Source organism: Scyliorhinus canicula, chromosome 18, assembly GCF_902713615.1.
Source record: "Scyliorhinus canicula chromosome 18, sScyCan1.1, whole genome shotgun sequence".
NCBI classification, from domain to species: domain Eukaryota; kingdom Metazoa; phylum Chordata; class Chondrichthyes; order Carcharhiniformes; family Scyliorhinidae; genus Scyliorhinus; species Scyliorhinus canicula.
In genome coordinates this window covers 131,641,684-131,656,061 of record NC_052163.1, presented here as the reverse complement: position 1 = coordinate 131,656,061, position 14,378 = coordinate 131,641,684, and the positions used below count along the sequence as shown (strand labels likewise).

Here is a 14,378-nt window from a genome sequence, read left to right as displayed (position 1 = left end):
AGAGCATTGCAGTGTACCTACGCCACATGGATTGCTGTGGTTCTGTGGTGGATCACTATAACCTTCGAGAGCAATTGGGCACGTGCAATAAATACCGGCCTAGCCAGCATTACCCACATCCCATGAAAGATTAAAAAGATGGACATAGAGCATACAGTGCAGAAGGAGGCCCATCAAGTCTACACCAACCGACTTAAGCCCTCACTTCCACCCTATCCTCATAACCTAATAACCTCTCCTAATTTTTTTGGACACTACAGGCAATTTATCATGGCCAATCCACCTAACGTGCACATCTTTGGACTGTGGGAGGAAACCGGAGCACCCGGAGGAAACCCACGCACACACAGGGAGAAAGTTCCGCACAGGCAGTGACCCAGCAGGAAATCAAACCTGGGACCTTGGCACTGTGAAGCCACAGTCACCAAATCTACACAGGCGCTGATAAAGCAAAGTAGGCTTTTACAGACAGGAACTATGTTACATGCCTCTTAACCTCATGTCTAACAGCAGGATGTGTTGGTTTCTACTTTTCGCACCTCGGCTATCAGATAGGAGTGGGGGAAGGGCAACTGATTTGTTCAAAGCTGTGCTGCAGCCTAGCAGTTGGATTTGGTTAGGAGATGGCAGCAGTCATCTGGACTACACAGCACTACCCAAGGGGAGCTTGAAAATGAAATGAAAAAATGAAATGAAAATCGCTTATTGTCACGAGTAGGCTTCAATGAAATTACTGTGAAAAGCCCCTAGTCGCCACATTCCAGCGCCTGTCCGGGGAGGCTGGTACGGGAATCGAACCGTGCTGCTGGCCTGCTTGGTCTGCTTTAAAAGCCAGCGATTTAGCCCAGTGAGCTAAACCAGCTTTTGCCATCCAGAACACTCATTGAATGAAAAGATTTAAAGAAAAAAAAAACAAGAGCACATTTCAAGGCAGTTAATAATGTGCATGTACCGAACGAGGTGATAATGCTGCAGAAATTCAAACAAGGTCAGCAGGTATAGATGGTCATGTGACCAAGCACAAAATCAAAAGAGCCTCAGTTTTGGATTATAAGGTTTACTGAATGAACAAATACACCTTTCAATCATTTATCCAGAAATGTGAAAATTCCATTCAAAGCAAACAGCTTTAAGTTAATGTGATTTGTTTAAAGAATTGAAAAGTTTTGCAGCTCTTATTGGTGTGAATTCATTAATAATGGCAGCAAGGTTAAAAATGTTGGAAACTAAAACATACATTGCCACTGTTATTCTTCACAAACTATTCATATTCCAGAGACAGTGGATTGTATTTGACTTTTTTTTTAAAACTGCAGAGAATAACAGATGTTTCAGGTATTGGCAGCAGGATCCTCTCAGCCCGGGGCTGGGCCGGAGAATCGTGCCACGCCGGCACGCAATTTTCTGCAGAGCGGAGAATCGGCACCATTGTGGTTGGCGCAGTGCCGGTCGCTGGCTGCTCTATGCAGACGGCCTGCCGATTCTCGGGCCAGGATGGGCCGAGCGGCCACTGTGGAAACACCGAATCCCGCCGCCGCCGTCCACACCTGCTCGCAGCTGGCGGACTTCAGCATTGAAGGGTCGGGTGGTAGCCTGTTTGGGGGGGGGGGGGGGGGGGGGGGGGGGGAGAAAAGAGAGAAAGAGGGAGGGTCTGACCCCGGGGGCGGGTCCTCCGAAGTGGCCTGGCCCACAATCAGGAACCACCGATTGGCAGGTCGCCCTCTCCATCTCCCGGCCTCCTTCCGCGCCTGTACTCCTGCGACATGTTGGGTCGGGGCCAGTGCGGACAAGGGAGACACCACACATGTATTTTGCTGCGAAGCTGGCGAAACTATTGGGGGAGGGGCGCATCCCTCCCGTTATGAACTGGATCGGGCTCATCGGTCGTGGAGGACTGTTCCAAAGGCGAGTGAGCTGCCAAGGGTAGTGACTCTGTGCTTCCGTAGGTACAGTGTGAAGGAGAAGGTCCTGTGTTGGGCCAAGCAGAAGCGGGTGGTGCAGTGGGCTGGAGCTGGTATACGTGTATACCAGGACTTTACGGCAGAGCTGGTGAGGAGGCAGGCTGCTTTCAATTGGGTGAAGAGGGCACTGTACATTAGCAAGGTGCAGTGTGGCATTGTATATCCAGCAAAGCCGAGGGTGACTTACAAGCTCAAGGACTTTTATTTTGGAACGGGGGAGGCAGCGGAAGAGTTTGCAAAGGCAGAAGGACTGTGGCAGAACTGAGAAACTGAGAAATGGCCATGTGCCGATGTAACCTCATGACTGTATTTTTTTTTTGTTTCACTGCGTGCGAGTGTATGGGCTAAAGGAGCCAATGTTGTATATATTTAGACAAGGGAAGTGATGGGATTTTCACTCGAAGTGAGGGCTCTTTGGGGTGTGAGTGTGTATGCGGGGTTTGTGTGCTAAAAGGGGATTTCTGGGCTTTCCTAGGGCCGGGCAAGGGGGAAAGGGACCTGGGCGGGGGCCTCCACGCTGGCCGGTTTAAGCTGGCCAGTGAACGGGAGTGAGGTGGGGGGAGGGGCTGCGACCACCGGAGCCTGACAGAACAGGGTCCGAGTGGTCTAGCCTGGGTGGAAAGTTGGGGGGAGGGAACAGAGGTTGGGGGGAGGAGTTTTACATGAGGCAGTGAACGGGGGGAGTTGGGGGGGGGGGGGGGTTTACAACTCTTGGGCATCATGTATGGTACTCTTTCAGAGGTTGGAAGGCGTTGAGTGGGGGCGGTGGGGTGGGGGTGGACTCTATGGTGACCATGGGCAGTCCTGGACTCCTTTTGTCTTTTTCTCCATTGTTTTTTTGTTTCCACCGTGGGAGGGTTTGTTTTATTGGATGCATATCTTGACAGGTGAGCTGTTGTTTGGGGTGGTGGGAGGATGGGATCGTTGTTATTGTTAAGGGGATTGATTTTGTATTCTGACTGTGGGTGGGGTGTAAATTTTGAAGGAAAATGTGAAAATGGAGAATAAAAACATTTATATAAAAAAAGGATTGCTGAGAGTTCGAATTTTGTTTCAAGAAAAAAAAAGAGAAACTAAAATGAAAAAATTGAGGTTGGGGATGATTCAGTTAAAAGCAATCATTTCATCTTCCCTCCTGATGCCACTCACTGTTGGGAGATACAGTATCACACACACCACTGCTATTGCAAGAGGCACGACAATGGAAACTGAGCCCAAAGGTGGGATCACAAAATGGGGAAATCATACTCGAATTTGATAAGTCTTCATCTGTCAAACCTCCATCTGTACATCAGCTGAGTATAATTTGTACCAGAGTACAATTTAAAGGTAATTGTGTTATCAGTGGCAATCCTCCTGTTCCATATTTCAACCCAAGCTATTGGGAAATGTACTTTTCAATAAATGTCTTAAATTATACAAATGTTCTCATGTTCTACATATGCTTAGATGTTAGAAAATTCAAAAATTATAATACAAATAATCTTGTCCAACTTTCCCCAAATACAACACTGAACATAGATCACAAGGAGCACAAGAGGCCATTCTGTCCATTGAGCCTACTCCGCTACCCAATGAGATAGTGGGTGTGATTTAACCAGAAAAAATATATATCTATGTCCATTTTTGGGCAAGGGGTCGGAGTGCCCCCCCCCCAGCCGCCCCCAGGACCCCCCCGCCCCACGGCCACCTGCCCCCCCCGCCCCACCCAGGCCTCCCTCCCCCCCCGGCCCCCCCCCCCGCCCCCCCTCCCCCCCCGGCCGCCCCCCCCGGCCGCCCCCCCCCCCCGCCCCAGGCCACCCCCCCCCCCCCCCCCGGCCCCCCCCCCCCGCCCCCCGGCCACCCCCCCCCCCAGGCCACCCCCCCCCCCCCGGCCCCCCCCCCCGCCCCCCGGCCACCCCCCCGCCCCAGGCCACCCACCTGCCGCCCCCCCCCCCCCCCCAAACAGCATTCCCACCGGCTGTGACCAGGTGTGGACAGCGACAGCGGGATCTGCCTTTTTAGAGTGGCCGCTCAGCCCATCCTTGCCGGAGAATCGGCGGACCAGCCGCGTATAGCAGCCCGCAAACGGTGCCGCGCTTAAAGCGCTGGCGCCAATTCGCCGCTCTGCGGAGAATCGCCTGCCGGCATCAGGGCGGCTTGGCCCGGTTGCGGGGATTCTCCGGCCCAGCCCCGGGCTAGGAGAATCCTGCCCATGGTGTCACCCTGCCCCCGACCACCCCAGCGGTCTCCAATGGCTTGGTAGACCCATCGTCCCCTGCCATTACAACTGCTCCACATTTGTGGAAACCATTACTGAACAGCAGCTCGCAGGCACAGCTGTTAGGATTGCAATTGCATATTTAAATGAGCCATTTAATTACGTTGATCTGGATCATGCCCAGTGAGGGCAAGATCCAGATTGTGACATGTCACAAGATTCAACTGTTTTGCCCCGAGACAAGGCAGACCTGATGAAGCTATTAAATCGCACCCCATGACTGAGTGATAATCCTTAATCCACTTGCCCACCTTATCCCCATAACCAGAGATTTCCTGAAAACCTGCCTATCCCGGCCTCGAACATGAGCAAGAACTCAACTTCTGCAGTGAACACGTGGTAATGTGAAATCAGACTGGAAACTGGTGTGAATATTAATAAAGCTTCTACCACTATTGTTCTGCATGGCGAGAATATAATCCAGAGTAGGTGAATAAAATAGTTTACTGAAGTCAAAATTTTTAAAAAAGGTTCTTATCCAATATAGCATTTCTGGATTTCCTGCACATCCTTTACAAATATTAAATGGTTACAGGTGTGTTGTAATATAAAGTGAGTTTGCAAAGTCTGTGTGGTGGTCCCATAGTGCAGGTGGGTAGAGTCCCTGCCAGAGTCAGGAGCTCCTGGTTAGTCTCTCCTGCCAGCCGGAAACTCCTTCCAACAGTAAAAAGCTGCAGATTTTCCTGGTCAATCTTATCATGGAAAACTGTGTGCTGGGCGAAACCCGCAATGCAGGGGAAGCTGGTCGGGAGGAAGATCCTCCCCTTGGGAATATTTTGACCAGATTCCCAGTGCACTAGCACCTGGGGCTCGGTGTTCTGCTCCCCCAGTGATCTAGCCGGGAAAATAAGGCTTATGCAGGCCCGAGTTTAGCCCTGTTGACTGAGCCCCCCCACCCCCTGTTTAGGGCGAGACCCAGCCACTGGCCGGGGGTGGGGGGTATATGGTTATTCTCAGGAATTGGGCGTCCACGGGACATTTTATTTTAGTATCTCTACTGAGGACTCTCCTCTATGATATAAACCCAACTTGTGTAAAATGACATGATCCCAGTAAAATGTATCACTTATTCAAGTATTGGCCACAACTCAAAATTTCCATCTTGAAGAAATTGACCATTTTTGCATAGTGACGTGAATTGCTATGAAATCACATTCTGGAAAAATAATGGATTTTTAAAAGCTAGATTGCGATGCCAGCTGGAATAATGCTCTTTATTATTGCTAATGTGGTGATCTCTGGTGTTTACCTGCCTAAAACAAAAAACTAATCAAAAAGAAAAAAAGAGAATGGTGGCCACTGCTGCCTTTTAAATGAAAATAAATGAGGCTCTGCCCAGTCTTCAGAAAGCAGCAGCACCTCCAGGTACCTGCTTTTGGCACCAAATCAGAGCAGTGTTGCTTCCATTTTTGAGCTGCTGGTAAGCAAGACCAGTGAACTGTGAAGATGAAAAGGGATAGCCAAAGACTAGAGGAGGTAGTTTACCTGTTGGACAGGACTGTTGAGGAGAGTACAGGACAGAGCAGTGCTAATGTTCGCTCTGCACAGCGCCAGGGCCTCTGGTTGACAGCCTACAAGAACAAAGCAGTATGAAGAGGATTTCCAGAGATATGATTTTGCCCTTCATGACAACCTACCAAGTGCAAGGTTAGACTTTCAGTTTTCATAAAGATGAAGATGGCACAAAGGGACTGGCTGAAGTCTGCACCTGATATGAGCATTGCCCCCCTCCCCCCCCCCCCCCCCCCCCCTCCCTCCTCCCACCATTGAGATACGAGAACCAAGCAGGCTCCCCTTTTGCAAAAAAGAAAAGTGAGCGTGGGGCACTAAGGTCAGCCGGTTGCTAAAAGTGTGTCCCAGGAAAAAAAAGTTTGAAAAATACTGCTGTAGAATGTGCATTGAAGTCAGACAAGCCAATTTGAAAAGCATTACAAAACAACGCACTACTTTTAAAATATAACATGGTCTAATTCAAATTGTAACAAGAGTCCATTGTCACCTGCCAAGTACTGGAACTGTTAAACAAATCACCACAATTAATTCATTGCAGACACTGCACACAGTATCGAACAGAATACCAGCCTCAGAGTCAAAGTAATCAGCTGTATCAACAGGCCCGCTTGTGAATCCCAGAATGGGAATGAATGGTCTTTTTCAAATTGGCAGACAGTGACTCGGGTACCACAGGGATCAGTGCTGGGACCCCAGCTGGTCACAATCTATATTAATGATTTAGCTGAAGTAACAAAATGGTACATCTACAGATTTGCAGGTGATACAAGGCAGAATGTGAGGGTGAGCTGTGAGGAGGATCCAGAGATCCTTCAGTGTGATTTGGACACGTTGTGGCACGACTAATGGCAGATGCAGTATAATTTGGGGTTGGTTTAGCTCACTCAGCTAAATCGCTGGCTTTTAAAGCAGACCAAGCAGGCCAGCAGCACAGTTAGATTCCTGTACCAGCCTCCCCGGACAGGTGCCAGAATGTGGCGACTAGGGGCTTTTCACAGTAACTTCATTGAAGCCTACTCTTGACAATAAGCAATTTTCATTTCATTTGGATAAATGAGAGGTTATCCACTTTGGTAGCAAAAACAGTAAGGTCGATTATTATCAGAATGGAATTAGGAGAGGGGAATGTGCAATTAGACATGGGTGTCCTTGTACACCAGTCACTGAAGGCAAGCATGCAGGTGGTAAAGGAGGCAAACAGTATATTGGCCTTCATAGCGAGAGGATTGGAGTGCAGCAGCAGGGATCTCTTGTTGCAATTATACAGGGCCTTGGTGAGGCCACACCTGGTATATTACGTCCAGTTTCAGTCTCCTTATCGGAGCAAGGATTTTCTTGCTAAAGAGGGAGTGCAGCAAAAGTTTATCAAACTGATTCCTGGGCTGGTGGGACTCACTTATGAGGAGAGATCGCACCGGTTAGGATTGTATTCATTAAGGTTAAGAATGAGGGGGAAATCTTAGAAATCAATAAAATTCTAACAGGACTGGACAGGGTAGATGCAAGAACGATGTTCCTGATGGTGGCTGTGTCCAGAACCAGGGGTCTGAGGATTTGGGTAGACCATTTAGGACAGAGATGAGGAGAAATTTCTTCACCCAGAGAGTGTGGTGAGCCTGTGGAATTCGCTATCGCGGGAAACAGTTGAGGTCAAAACAAGCTTTCAAGAAGCAGTTAGATATGGCACTTGGGGTGAAGAGGATCAAAGAATATGGGGAGGAAAGCAGGATTAGTTTATTGAACTGAATGATCATAATGAATGGAGGAGAAAGCCCAATGAAATGGAATGGGCTGAATGGCTTCCTCCTGCTCCTGTTCGACCCAGCATTCATCTTCTTGTGGTCAGAATTAAACAGAAAACAGAAGGGCATTTATAGTTGGAGGAAATGTAGGATATGAACAAGTGCTGCAAGAGCTGGAAGCTTAAAAACAAATACAGGTTAGATCAGGGGTGGGCAAACTACGGCCCGCATGCGGCCCGCCAAAGGTCTTTATGCGGCCCACCAAGATCAAGTCATAAAAAAAAACATTTTTTTTTTAAATTAAGGTTAATGGGGGGGGGCTGTTGGGTTACTGGTATAGGGTGGATACGTCGACTTGAGTAGGGTGATCATTGCTCGGCACAACATGTGTTTCATGTGAAGTTTCTACTTTAAAATATTAATTAATAAAAATTAATTGCTTTTTTTTCTTTAAAAACCTTTTATTTTGGCTATTTTAAATATTAATTATTTTACTTATGCGGCCCTTTAAAATTGTGAATTTCTGAATGTGGCCCTTGCACAGAAAAGTTTGCCCACCCCTGGGTTAGATCCTGCCAAGCAGCGATCAGAAACAAGCGACGCTGCCGACAAAAACTGACACAAGTGACCAGCAATGGTGTACCCAAGAGAATGTTCCAAATCAGACCTGAAACAGGAAGTAAGCAGTCTATCTTATTTATAAACTGATTGGTTTCTGGTTTCAGATCTACTTAAAGGTGACACTCTGCTATTCAAGTGATTTTTTTTCTAATTCTCTGAAAGAAGGACTTGGTTAGAATTACACATTTTTGGAACCCTTTTGTATCGTTGTTTTCTCTTTGCAACTCACATCAGGGCGAAGTTTCCCAACTCTCACATCAGTGCGATTGAAGAGTGGGCAAGAATGGCAGTGGGACCCACTGTTCCAATCTTCCCTCGTGGTCATATTTCCACCTGATAGTCACACAAGACTTGCAGGCATGAACTTCAATTCCACTCTGCAACATATTGTCCTGAAATACCACATTCTGAACAAACTGTTCCTTCCAAGCCTATAGTTAAATGAGATGCATTAGATGCTCTCCCCTGATCATTCCCCATACACTATGCAACATCTTGAATGCTCAATGGAAAACCCAAGCAGAGATTACACAATCTTTCGTGACAATAAGCGATTTTCATTTTCATTGTCAAAACTCAAAAATGTACCACATGCCAAGTTACACAAATGGAGATTGTAACTATTCCCTTTGCTTCATAAAGACTACCAACTTCCCTCTTGGTAATCACAGCTGTTTCTATCCTGGTCTCATTTTTTAAACCTCATTCTGTATTGTGAGAATGAAGTTACCATATTTTCATCATTGGCTGAATCACATTGTTTTTAGTGCTGCCCACCTCAATGGGTGACACAACAGGTTGGGGGGTGGGGGGTGCGCGCAGCACCCAAGATATTTGTCCCTGCATTGTCACTACACATGCAAATGAAAAAAGTCAGAGAGATTGAACTAACTTATATATTTGTTTTTTTAAATTAATTTATGGGGATTTGGAGGTCGCTAGTTAGACCTATTGTCTGTCCCTAGTTGCTCTTCACGTGTTGGGGAGTTGCCTTCTTGAACCGCTGCAGTTCTGAGGTGTAGGTACACCCACTGTGCTGTTAGGGAGAGAGTTCCAGGATTTTGCCCCAGTGACAGTGAAGGAACGGCCGATATATTTCCAAGTTCAGTTGGCGAATGACGGGAATCTCCAGGTGATGGAATTCCCAGGTATCTGCTGCTCTTGTCCTTCTAGATGGTGGTGGTAGTGGGTTTGGAAGGTTTTGTCTAAGGAACCTTGGGGAGTTACTGCAGTGCATCATGTAGATGGTACACACGGCTGTCACTGTTATTCGATTTGTCCTGGATGTTGTTGGAGCTGCACTGATCCAGGCAAGTGGAGAGTATTCCATTACACTCCTGGTATGTGCCTTGTAGATGGTGGACAAGATTTGGGAAGTCAGGAAGTGAGTTACTCGCCGTAGAATTCCTAGCCTACAACTTGCTCTGGGAGCCACAGTATTAATCTGGCTAGTCCAGTTCAGTTTCTGATCACTGGTAACCCCCAGGATGTTGATTAATTACAATCTTCATTATTGTAGCAAGCAGGTTTACATCATCACCACAATGAAGTTACTGTGAAAATCCCCTAGTTGCCACACTCCGGCACCTGTTCAGGTACACGGAGGGAGAATTCAGAATGTCCAATTCACCTAACAGCATGTCTTGTAGGACTTGGAGGAAACCAGGGTACCCAGAGGAAACCCACACAGACACGGGGTGAATGTGCAGACTTCGCACACATAGTGACCCAAGTGGGAATTGAATCTGGGACCCTGGCGCTGTGAAGCAAAACCACTGCGCTACCATGCCACCCATTGATCGAGGGGGATTTAACGATGGAAATGCCATTGAATATCAAGAAGTGGTGTTTGACCCTCTCGTGGTCACTCCCTGGCACAAATGTAACTTGCCAATTGTCAGATAAAGCTTGGATATTGTCCAGGTCTTTCTGCATTTGGACATGGACTGCTTCATCAGAGGTGTTGCAAATGGTACTGAACACTGCAGTCATCTGCAAACATCCCCATTTCTGACCTGGTGATGGAAGGGAGGTCATTGATGAAGCAGCTGAAGATGGTTAGGCCTCGGACTCTACACTGAGGAACTCCTGCAGTGATGTCCTGGAGCTGAGATAATGCACCACAACCATCTTCCGTTGTGCCAGGTCCAGACAGATTATTGCACAGCAAATCTACACAGATTATTGGGGATCAGAGATAGCCGTCAGATATTTCTAAAACATATCAGAAACCCCAGGAAAAGACAGAGTCAATTTAGCCAATTAAATACTCTCTGCCATACTAGCCATGGCAATGCATCTTTTTATTCTTGATGACCCATCCTTTCTCCATATCCCTCAACACCCATACTTCTGAAGTATTTACATTCTTGAAATATCTGTGCGTGAATAAAAATTTGAAATATGGAAATCAGTCACAACATTAAACAGGTCAGTCCATATAATTAGGCCAAAACTTCACATTCTCTTCAAAAATAATCCAAAACTATGGGTGCGATTTTACCAAATAGGAACAAAGCCCCACCGCGAGTACGTTCAGCCGTGTGTTTCTCGGTGCTTTGTCAAAGCTTTCTCTGGGTGAGAATCGTAGACCCAAAACGTTTGCTCCCTTCTCTCTCCACAGATGCAGTCAGACCTTAATGAATGGTGGAGCAGGAACAGCACAATGGTTAGCACTGCTGCCTCACGACATCGAGGTCCCAGGTTCGATCCCGGCCCCGGGTCACTGTCCATGTGGAGTTTGCACATTCTCCCCATGTCTGCATGGGTTTCTCCCCACAACCCAAAGATGTGCAGGGTAGGTGGATTGGCCACGCTAAATGGCCCCTTGATTGGAAAAATGAATTGGGTACTCTAAAATTGTTTTTATAAAATGAATGGTGGAGCAGGCTCGAGGGCTGAATGACAACTCCTGTTGCTATTTCTATGAATTGAGGGGAACAGTGTAAATTGGCCAAATTTGCAGATTACACAAATGTGGAGTGAAGGAAGGTTGTATCGATGATATAGTTCACAAAGAGATAATTACAAGTGGGCGGCACAATGGTTAGCACTGCTGCTTCACAGCACCAGGGACCTGGGTTCAATTCGGCCTCGGGTGACTGCTGTGTGGAGTTTGCACTTTCTCCCCGTGCACATTCTTCCTTTGGGTGCTCAGGTTTCCTCCCACAGTCCATGGATTTGCCAAGATAAATTGTCCCTTAGGTGTCCAAAACTTTGGTTAATGGGTTAGGTGATAGGGCAGGGGAGTGGGCCTAGGTCGGGTGCTCTTTCCAAGGGTCCGTGCAGACTCAATTAGCCAAATGGCCTCCTTCTGCACTGTAGGAATTCTACGATTCTAAGTGAGTGGGCAGGAAATTGGCAAATAGAATTAATGTGGAAAAACAGAGATTGTTCATGTTGGGGATTTGGATTTGTCACATGTACTAAGGTACAGTGAAAAACATTGTCTGTGGACAGTCCAGGCAGATCATTCCATACATGAAAAAAAAGGACAGATGATAAATACACAATGTAAATATATAGGATGAAGCACATGGAGTGTAGTACTATTTCCCTCCTTTATCCCAGCAAGCTGTGGAGGTCAAGTCCAGAGATCAATAGGTTTTTAAAATCAATAGAGAAATTAAAGGTTACAATGAACTGTTAGATCAGCCAAGATCTTATTAAATGGCAGATCAGATGTGAAGGGCTGAATGGCCTCCTCCTGTTCCTTGTGGTCTTGACCAGAATTCAATCCAATTTTACTGGAAATGTTGAAACTTCCTTAAAACCACAAGTAACATCTCAATGATTGCACCTCCTCCTGTTTCAACTTCTCTGCAACATTTTACCTGCAATTTCCTCAAAATAAGGACAGTCAAGACCAAAGCCCCAAACCAGTCCCATTCACTCACCACTATTGCAGACTGAATTTTTTTTTGCAATAGGTTCCGATTGAACTCCAAACACACTCTCCAACACAAATACCATCTACTACTACCTCACCACATTTGAAAAATTAATTCTTTGGATATGTACGTTGTTTGTTAGACCGTTTATTGCACATTCCCAATGGAGCACCCATGGTAACCTCTGCAGTCTATCGAGAGTTCCAAGATTTTTGAACCAGCGTCACTGAAGGAACTGTGCACCATGTTCTTAGAGAGAAGCGGAGGGGAGATTTTATAGACGTAAACAAAATCATGTGGGGTCTGGACAGAGCAGATAGGGAGGAACCATTTCCACTCATGAAAGGATGGAGAACAAGGGGGCACAGATTTGATAGGAAACAGATTGTTTCCTAAATTAATTCAGGGAATGTGTGCATCACTGGCGAGGCAAAAATTTATTACCCATCACTAATTGAAGATGGTGGTGAGCTGCCTTCTTGAACCAACGTGCTGTTAGGGAGGGAGTTCCAGGGTGTTGACTTAGTGACAGTGAAGAAACAGCGATATATTTCCAAGTCAGGGTGGTGAGTGACTTGGAGGGGAACCTCCACGTAGTGGGGTTCCCATGTATCTGATGCTCTTGTCCTTCTAGATGGTAGTGGTCGTGGGTTTGGAAGGTGCTGCCTAAGGAACCTTGGTGAGTTACTGCAGTGCATCTTGTAGATGGTACACACGACTGCCACTGTTAGTCGGTGGTAGAGGGAGTGAATTTTTGTGAATGGGGTACCAATCAAGTGGGCTATTTTGTCCTGGATGGTGTTGAGCTTGTGTTGAGGCTGCATTCATCATGTAAATGGAGAACATTCCATTACACTCCTGACTTGATGTGAAGGAAACCTAGGAAATAAAACTAGCAGGACTCTACAGGGAGAAGACAGAACTGAACTAGATGCAGTGTTCCAACAAAAAGTTATGATACTGGACAATGTCAGCTGGTCTGACAGCATGTGTAGAGAGAGGAGAGCTCATGCTGCTCTTGCATTTGCTTTGTGTCCGCACTGTGACCAATCACTATTCGTCAATGTACTCTTGTCAATTATTCTTTTTGTTAACTGTGCCCATTCCGGAGAATCCCTCTTTACAACCGAATTGGGGGGGGGGGGGGGGGGCAGCACCTGTTTTCAGATGCTCTGCCCCTCCAAAACAGCATAATTGAGGAGTATGCTGCACACCGTTGGCATGGAGCTTGCCTAAATTAAGGGTGTTATGTAAATGCAAGTTATCACTTGAAGTCCCAAATTGATTCTGTTTCTCTGGCCCTCCAGCTATACTCGAACTTTGTGTTTATATATAAAAGGATTAAAATAGAGGCCTTTACTCAAATTCCACAATTATATAAAATAAACAATCACATGGAGTTATTTTCAACTTACTATTTGGTGCATTGACTGTTTTAGAAATTGGATCAAGCTCTTGTTGTGGACAGTAAGTGTAATGTGTGTGTGTGCTGAGATGTGAGAAAGCCCAAACCCTGGGCTGAGATTGTGACTCCCTCCCCCAAACTCACCAACCCCCCCCCCCCCCCCCCCCCAAACTCACCAACCCCCCCCCAAACTCACCAACCAGGTGCCAACTCTTCCTGCGGCCGTACCTGCCACAGCCGGGAGAGCGGTCCGACTCCAGCCCGATAATCGGGGTACAAATGCCGTCAGCGAGCTGCCCGACCAGCAGCAGCAGCCCCGCGTTGTAGTTGTTTATGGCCAGAACCGAGTGATAATAAACCAGGAGGTAAGTGAACCACATCGAGGCGCAAAGGTCGTTTAGAAAGTGGCCGACGGCGAAGGTGAGGCGGGCGGCTAGCGGCAGCTCTCCCGCCATGGCGTTAAATGGCAGCGAGATACCCGCCAAGTTTCCCCCGGACCCCGCTTCTCCCGCCGCCGCCGCTCCGCCGGATTTTCCCCTCAGGCAGACGCGGAACCCGCCCCCATTCCGGGGGGGGGTTTAAATCCGGGAGGAAGCGGCCGCGCCCCCGGGACAATCCAGCCGCTGACACGAGACTAGCTCCGGGCCGAAGGGCGGCTCCTCCCGGGCGGCCAATGGGCGGGTCGGGGGCGGGCGGGATCACAAGATTCTGGTTCGACCAATGAGGATGCAGCGAAACCCAAACAAATAAAAACAATTCCGCACAAAATGCGGCAGATTCCCCAAATTCCCACAATTCCCAATCCAACAATTCCTCATTCCCACAAATCCCCAATTTCCCAAAGTTCCCCATTCCCCACATCCACCGGATTAATGGGAATTTGGAAAATGTGACAAAAAAAATCAATCAATCCTCACCGGATGCGTTTTTCAAACATTTTTTCCGGGGACCCATTTGTACCAACTGACCATCATGGCTCACGCCGAC

General features: G+C 47.4%; 1 protein-coding gene across 1 annotated transcript in view; it reads right to left on the bottom strand.

Moving 5' to 3' along the window:
- Positions 1–14,066, bottom strand: part of LOC119953208 (major facilitator superfamily domain-containing protein 12-like) — a 66,352-nt gene extending 52,286 nt beyond the window's left edge. Inside the window, 1 exon segment of the mRNA XM_038777221.1 lies at positions 13,588–14,066. Within this exon segment, the coding sequence (XP_038633149.1) occupies positions 13,588–13,846 (259 nt within the window). The 5' untranslated portion in view covers positions 13,847–14,066.
- Positions 14,067–14,378: the final 312 nt, after the last annotated feature.